Source organism: Austrofundulus limnaeus, unplaced genomic scaffold (assembly GCF_001266775.1).
Source record: "Austrofundulus limnaeus strain Quisiro unplaced genomic scaffold, Austrofundulus_limnaeus-1.0 Scaffold425, whole genome shotgun sequence".
Lineage (NCBI taxonomy): Eukaryota > Metazoa > Chordata > Actinopteri > Cyprinodontiformes > Rivulidae > Austrofundulus > Austrofundulus limnaeus.
In genome coordinates, this window is record NW_013952827.1 from 251,499 (window position 1) to 259,804 (window position 8,306).

Consider the following 8,306-nt stretch of genomic DNA (forward strand, 5'->3'; position numbering starts at 1 on the left):
CATCCATCCATCCATCCATCCATCATCCATCCATCCATCCATCCATCCATCCATCCATCCATCCATCCATCCATCCATCCATCCATCCATCACCTTCAGAGGGCCAAACATCTCTTTCCAAGTGGATTCTAAGGTGCCCCTAGGCCAGCCAAGAGACATGGTCTCTTAACTGTGTTCAGGGTCTCCTCCCAGTTGGACTTGCCAGGAAGTGACAGGAACACCTTCCTAGGGAGGCGTCCAGGGGGCATCCTTCACAGATGCCTGAACCACTTCAACTGGTTCTTCTCGATGTAGAGGACCAGCAGCTCTACTCTGAGTTTTTCTTGGATAACTGAACTTCTCACCCTATCTCTGCCCCATGGTAAATGGTAAATGGACTGAACTTATAGAGCGCTTTATCAAGTTCCTCYGGACCCCAAAGCGCTTTACACTTACAGACATTTACCCATTCATACACTGATGATGGTAAGCTACATTGTAGCCACAGCTGCCCTAACCACTCCACCACAGCCACCCATCTCTTTTGGTCACCAAAGTGAGGGTAAGAAGGTGCCTCAACCAGTAAAAAGAAAGCCTGGTCTTGCAGCTCAGCTAGAGTGATACTGCAGAAGCTGCATCAATTCATCTGTCGATTACGCCCTTTCTTCCCTCACTCATGAATGAAACCCTGAGATTTTAACCTCCTCCCAAACTTAGTCCACCTTTTTCCAGCAGAAGACCATGGTCTCAGATTTGAAGGTACTGATCTTCATCTCAGCCACTTCAAACTTAGYTGCAAACCTCTCCAGTGAGAGCTGGAGACCTACTTTAAGACAACACAAAAACTTTATAACAAAAATAAAAATCTAGTTATTTTGAGTAATCTTTGGATCCATGGTTTCATTTTGTGATTCAGTTCACCGTAATATTTAACCATATATGGCATAAATTTCAAACCCCCTTTTTTATTCAACAATTTTTCTTATTATGGTTTGTACAGTCTTGCACACATAACACTCACCTCTTGTCATGCTCTGCCTCGACCGTGTGTCTGAGTTACAATTTAGAATTTATTCTTCTTGTTTTGATGTTTCATTATGTTGTTTATGTTTTATTATGTTTTATTATATTTTATTTTGTCGTTCTGCCATTGTTGATGATTGTACAGCGCCTTGTGAATATATTTCTGTGAAAGGCGCTTTATAAATAAAACTTTATTTACTTACTTACTTACTTAACCAGAAACGGAACTGAAACATCAACAATATCAGACATTTGCTGACTAAACAACACAACCCAAACTTACATATTTTCATTTATTGTAATAAAATCAACGACTACAGTAAACTGCAATCCTTCTGGCTGACGTAAAACTTGTGCTCAGCCGTGTAGGCCTGTTTCTGTTCTGCGACACTTGAATTGACGAAAAGGAAAGTAAAGAAATGAGAATGGAGCTGATGATTCACGTTCATGAAWATACATCAGAGCCAGAAATGGCGGTAATACTGAGCTGGTTCTCAGGCAGCTGCTGAAGTCCTGCCTCCACGCTGTCCTTAACCAATCTTTGCGAACGCAAATGACTGGCAGTGATAAACAATGAGTGACGAGGTGGTTTGGTGTTGCAAGTTTGCCATTTCGGTTTCAAAACAACAACCAGAGATTCCTTGAATGAGACTGACAATATTTGTAAACAAGAAAGGATGTGTGAAAATGCTTTAAAAGATCAATATTCATTTGGCATCAAAATGTATGATCAAAAAATATTTTTATTGTAGTAAACAAAGAAACATTTTCCTTCTTTTGCATCATTCAAATCTATGTTTATCCTCTGAAAATGATATATTTTTTTCATCAAAAGGAATATCATCTCATTCTGTTCTGAAGGAGATTTGACTCAGAAAATGAAGAAAACCGATAAAAGTAAAGAGAATCCGTGGGAGGAAGTGGGACTCCCTGTTTACTTCTCTGCCTTACAGTTTCCAGGCTGACAAACAAGGCCGCATCAAAGTCTGGCTTGCAGCTGAAGTCACGTGACCAGCAGAGGAACTACCCAGCACACCACCTCCATCCTCACCCACGGCCTCGTTTATAAACCTCAGAACCTCAGACAGAAGAAAGCACACCATCGAGCTCTTCACTGAAGGAGAACAGCAGCCTTCAGGAGGAGAAAAAAAATAAAACAACAGAGGACCTATTTAAATTGAAGTTTTAAAATAAGGATGTTGGTAAAGGTTATCATCTTTGGAGGGATTCTCCTTCTTATGTCAGGTAATTTCTAAACAATTTAACTTCAATTTTTTTAAAAAAGTGTTTATGAATTTGTTTTTTAAACTGATTTTATGTATTTCTTTTCTAGAAGTAAGATGTGGAATGAAAGAGGTACTTGTTGAGGCAGGATCTCAGGCCGTGCTACCCTGCAAATGTACAACGACAAGCTGCGATCCTGCTGCCATCACATGGAGCAAAGACAAGAAAGGGTAAGAAGCCACTTATACCCTCACTCTCTTCTTCTGATTCCCTGTCCGGCCMTATGAAAAACCTCCTCTCCACAAACCCTGCCTGACCCCGTGTCTCTGGATGTTTGTTGCCACACAGCACCGTTTGGAGGAAGCAAAAAAGCGGTCTGCAGTACTGGGGCTCGAACTGGGTGGAGAACGGGATTCAACGAGTGCGATGCCCCCACACTGGCTTCGTTCGAGGGGATTACAGCCTCCAGATTAACAAGGTGAAGGAGGAGGATGGAGGACTTTACTTCTGCAGGGTGCATATTGCAGACAACATCATCGAAAACCACCGTGTCATGCTTCGGATTATTCAGGGTAAGACAACAACCCTTAAAACAGAAAGAACTACAAAGCTCCTTTACATCACAATAGTAAAATACTAGATTATTGTAAATTAACAGGATGAATCTCATCTTTTCTTGCCTTCCTTAGTGACCATCTCTCCACCGGCGCCCATGTGGGGGGACTTTGTGTCAGTCACTTGCTCCGTGACTCCTTGGCCTAATGAGGCTTAYGTGAAGTGGCTCCTGAACAATAAGACATATTGGCCCAAGACCGGATCAATCATAACCAAACAGAAAAGTATCGTGGAAGAGAGGGCGACTGAGAAGTTAGCAGGGAACTGGACCTGTGTCCTTAGAGCTCAGAAAGAATGGCGAGTCTCTGCGAGGTTGTCTGTGCGAGGTGAGACTCTGAGCTGGAAGAGTGAGTCAGGTTAAGAGGTGTAGTTCTTGCTTTAAAGATTTTAATTAATTTTTTTTTCATTTGTCCCCGCAGGAATCAGCCAACCGCCTAAAAACAATGTCAAACTTTACGCTGCGGTGGGGTCTGCAGTCACTCTCCCATGCGTGTTATCTCCTGGATTAGCTTTTACAAAGATGACTTTAGAGAAGACAGATGGTCCGGAACGTCTCCCTCTCACCAACAAGTTTGTCCGTCCRAGATCTTTAGATAAGTCCTTTATGATCCAGGAAGTCACGATGGAGGATCAGGGCCAGTACAGATGTGCAGTAACAGTGAGAGGACACAGTCTGAATCGAACAATGCAGCTCGTCGTCGCGAAAAGTACGTTTATATCAACTTGGTTTAAAGAAAAGTTGACTTTTTTTTTTTTTTACTAAAAATCAATGTTATCCCCTCAGTTGTTCAGTCAACGAAGAAAGACTCTGTGGCGTTGACCTGCCATCTGACAGACGCAAGCGAAGTAACGGAGTACGAGTGGGTCCACGTGACCTATGACCTCAACGGCACGATGACCGAGGGGCCCGTCGTGAAGGGACCGAACCTTACCCTGAAGGAAGACTGGGGTGAATGGACGTGTCGTTACTTTGGGAAAGAAGGAATTTTTGGGAACGTGACGACCCAGGTTCAGATAATGAGTAAGTTCTGTAAGATTTTAAGTTTAGAATATTAAAACACAAATAWTATTAGGACTGATTTGTGACTGTTTCTGCTGCTTTTTGATTTTTCAGGTGGTCTAAGTGGAGAAAGCTCAGGCGTCTCAGGAAACATGGGTACTGTGATCGGACTCAGTTTTCTCCTCATCATTCTGAYGCTGTTTCTCACTCAGATGTACAAAAATCACCAAAGGGTAAGAAACTGCAGTTCTTTACTCGTACTCAGCTTTATAGGATGTTTGAGTCGTTTTCATTCACATTTTTAGACAAAAATAAACAAGATCTTCCAGTTAAGTGTTTTTTAAAGCTTTTCTATCATTAATTCTGTTTCTTTTTCTCCACAGAGGAAAAGAATATTACAGTATCCTGCTCTGGAGACCATCATTCACAACGTCTCCAATGAGCGTGATGAGAAAGAAAGGAGCCGAGTAAAGAAGTAAAAGAAAAAAAGAAAAATTAAAATCACAAATGCTAAATCAAACTGAAAGTTTTCACTGCCTGCCATAAATTGGGATGCTTGTATTTGCACAGATTTTTGTAAATAATCTCAGAGCAGACTTTTGTAGCAGAAACTGTTCAAACTATGGAAGAGTTCAAACTGTAAATATGCTTTATATTATCTGTAAATATTCCTAATTGTACCATTTAAAGGTTTATTTCAAAACGTTTCAAAAATAAAGTGCACATAACAGAAATCATGGCTTTATTTCCTGTGTAAAATAAAATTAAACCACTGAACAAAAAACAAATTATTAACATAAATAAAATGRAAACTAATGTAAAAATAACATTGGCCACATATAGTAAATCTATATTACATTACTTTACATAAATTACACTGAAGACATTTTTTAATATTTGTGTGTAAAAAAGTGTTTACCATGTTTGCAAAGGTTTATTTACAACTTTTCTGTTCCTTAGATTTTTCGAAAAATGTGTTTTTAAATTAAATTTAATTGATTAATTAATTAATTTTTTTGGTTTGTGGATCTGCGATTTTGAGCCAACAGTTTGCTTAAGATTTCAGATTCAGCTCAGTTCCTGTAAAGCTACACCTGACTATATTCCCCGTCGTCGTGACATTCCTGGACATTCCATCTGGGGTTAATCCCCTCTGAAAGTCCTGGGCCTGTAGGGCTCATGTGTGTCAGGAGGTCCTCATCATCGACGCACCAGCCCACCCAGTCCACGATTTCACCATCCAAGAAAACAGTGCTGTGGGAAAGAAAGAACAACAAAACCAGTTATTGTTTTACGAAGAACTGTGGTGCATTTTAGTCTCTTAGGGTCAGAAAGCTTTTTAAGGACTAAATTCCTTTTTTTCTTTTGAGCATACATGAAATCACTAGGAAATACAAGTTCTGCRTTAAGAGTTGATCTAAATACATCACCTTAAGGAGCAAGAAAAATCATGAAACAATCATTAAAATCATAGTCATCATCATCTTATCTTTATGTCAAAACCAATAACTGYATTAAACTAATGTTCAAATTGTTCAACAGAGTGTTCTGTTCAGCACATGGACCAATATCTTCATTCGTTACATAAAGTGTGAAGAAACCATAAAAAACTGAGACAAAACTAAGAAAAAAACTGTTCTCTGTTTTTATTTTAAATGAATATTTTCAATATAAATGTTTCTCAAGAATAAAACAAGAGTCATTATGGAAACAAGGACTTGTGGTTAGAGACATGAGCGAGACAGAAAGTTAAAGTTTCCATTCAAACAGAACGATTCGTCTCTTACCCGACGAAAAACTCATTTCAGAACCGGAGGTGTGACAGAGTCAAAATATTAAAAAAATTTCTGCAGCACTTTACAGTACAATGTGGTAATAAGATGAGATACTAGGTCAGTTTGAGTTATTTAACTTACCGACCAAAGAAATTCCTAAAAAAGAACACGCAGTACATAAAGCTATATACACTGAGATTCTACAGTTTAAAGGTTATAAACCTAYAAGAAAACTGCTGTTTGTTGGAAAAATGACAATAATTTAATCATAATGAGGTACAAAGTATTTACAATTAACCAAATTAAAAAAACTATTAAATTAATTTAAACTAGTTGTAATTATAACACCATATTATGAGTGATCACTTTTACAAAACTATACAAGACAATATGGCACAATATGATAAAACTGCTTTGAACCTCCTATAGTCAAACATTTTAGGCATGTATGTTTTGTTTGAAGGTTTTGGTGCAAAAACTGGACGTCTTTGTAATAATCACGAATTATGACTCCAAAATCATAAACTACCTTTTAGTTTTACATTTTGTAGCAATATTTCAAGCAAACTAAATWCGATGATGTATAAAACTTCTTTCTCATGTTGTGATCTAAACAAAACGAACTAACATTAAATATTAACCACGTTAGAAGCAGCGGTAAAAAGGTCATTTCTTAACGAATAAAGTTTTTATTTTGCATATTTTATTCATTATTCTTAATAAAATAGAAGATAAAAAAGCACTAAATCACATTGCAATCCTGATTATCACATTAAATTTATTACATAGAAAAGTGTTTTGTTGCCTTTTGTTTGAATGTTTAATGTAATTTTATCAAAACAAATGTACCACAAATGTTTTCTGGTCACAGAAATCAYCATTTTCCTTACATTTCCTTTTACACATTGTAGCTCTAAAACACTTATCTTTTACTTGTTTTGTTAATAAACTTCAACGACATAAAGCAACTTCCCTTCCCTCCCTCACCCGCACAAAAAAACAGCACATCAAAAAAATATCAGCTAYACAGTCAAGACAACGCTGGATACATTTCACAAGCTGATCTTTGTCCGATTATACAAAAGAGAAAGGGCTGTTATATTACTAAACATTAGCAAGTTGGTTGTTCGCAGTTTTTATTTATTTTTTTAATTGAAGAAATTTCAGTACAGGATCCCATACTGACTCTGTCTTTGTTGTAAAACATCAGTCTTTTCAGGTGTAGCATGTTTGCCAGTTCCCCTAGCCACAGATCAAATGTGGGCACACAGTCTTTCTTCCAACCTTTTAGCCATTACCGTACTAGCCTCGTTAAAACCAGCCCCTTGTTATTCGCTTTGGGAGCTATTCACAAGGAGCAGTGAAGGGAAACTAGAACTGAGCGGAACTGCGTAGGAAGGCAAGAGCCAGGCTATCACCACACTAAACAAAACAGCCTTTTTTCTTCCAAATTATTGTCTGAGTGCAAAACATTAGAGGTGCTAATAATGGCGATAGATGTATCTGAGCCCCGTTGTTTCTTTGTTTTTTGAGAAGAAATAAAAAATTTTATGAAACAATTTTTTTGCCGATTATTAAATCATTACCGTGCTATAATTTTATCAGATTAGTTTACATTTTAAAACTTGTCTTTAAAATTCTTGCCTTTGTTTTGGACCCCTCATCAATAAACTTCAGTATTCCCCARCCAGTGGCGGCCTCGGGGCTTAGCTAGGGGGTGCTACAGCTCCCCCTGGAAAAGTCACAGATTATTTATTTCTTTTTCATCTAAGTTAACATTTTTAACATGTGGTTTGTGTGGAATTTTTCTCACAAAACACAACTTTTTTGTTTGCGTCGTTTGAAGAACCACCTAAGAAACAGCTGCGAGGACAAACAAACAACTGGGAACTCCTTTACAGCCTGGCTATCCAGGAGCACTCTGCTGAATCATGCTACAATTTACCACAAAATAATAAATATTACAAGGTGGATTTGCCTCTGGTTTATGTAATATTCACACTGTGTAAAATAATATTATACATTTGTCTACTTTTGGGTTTCTATTAGACAAATATTACCTGTTGAGAAGATTAGCCAATATCAGAAGACAAGTTTTATCCTTCATATTTCACCGGTCAGGCAGTAAACATTTGTGTCGACTACATAACAGGTAAATAATAAATACACTTTATACTAGTTGAAGTCATAAATATTCAACTAGCTAAAACATTTAAGCTATTGACTGAAATCTGTTCCAGTTTAGATCATCTTTACTTGCTTGATATATTTTCATCATAGATGTTTTACATGAGTATTGAATTAATAATTAATAATTATATAAATTTATTGTAAAACCATTACAGATAATTTGTGACACAGATCCAGTTGTTGTTATTCAGACAGTTGCTTTATTGGCTGAGAGCTGTTGCCCTGTTTGGGTGCCATCTTCGCTCCTTCATGTTGTCTAACACAGGGGTTCTTAACCTTTTCGACCTCGGGGCCCAATTTGTTGAACATAAAGTGACACGAGGCCCAGTCAGACATTACCAATGTGTGGATCAAAATGATAATTACTGTATTCTAAATCTTGGTTTAATTTTTAATTGTATTTACATCATAACTAAAATATCATAACTAATATAACTAAATTAAATACACTTACAGTTTAAAAGTAAAACTTCTGTCAAATAATCACAAGACATGATTAT

General features: G+C 37.4%; 2 protein-coding genes across 4 annotated transcripts in view; one reads left to right on the forward strand and one right to left on the reverse strand.

Annotated features, from left to right (window-relative positions):
- Positions 1–4,817, forward strand: part of lag3 (lymphocyte activating 3) — a 5,322-nt gene extending 505 nt beyond the window's left edge. The window contains exons 2-9 of the mRNA XM_014024528.1: positions 1,956–2,247; positions 2,336–2,456; positions 2,575–2,798; positions 2,916–3,167; positions 3,261–3,548; positions 3,626–3,862; positions 3,956–4,074; positions 4,225–4,817. Coding sequence (XP_013879982.1) covers positions 2,199–2,247; positions 2,336–2,456; positions 2,575–2,798; positions 2,916–3,167; positions 3,261–3,548; positions 3,626–3,862; positions 3,956–4,074; positions 4,225–4,320 — 1,386 coding nt within the window. The 5' untranslated portion in view covers positions 1,956–2,198 and the 3' untranslated portion in view covers positions 4,321–4,817. The remainder of the gene's footprint in view (positions 1–1,955; positions 2,248–2,335; positions 2,457–2,574; positions 2,799–2,915; positions 3,168–3,260; positions 3,549–3,625; positions 3,863–3,955; positions 4,075–4,224) is intronic.
- Positions 4,567–8,306, reverse strand: part of plekhg6 (pleckstrin homology domain containing, family G (with RhoGef domain) member 6) — a 28,838-nt gene continuing 25,098 nt past the window's right edge. For all 3 annotated transcript variants that reach the window (XM_014024527.1, XM_014024526.1, XM_014024525.1), the window contains exon 15: positions 4,567–5,095. In XM_014024527.1, coding sequence (XP_013879981.1) covers positions 4,930–5,095 — 166 coding nt within the window. In that variant the 3' untranslated portion in view covers positions 4,567–4,929. The remainder of the gene's footprint in view (positions 5,096–8,306) is intronic.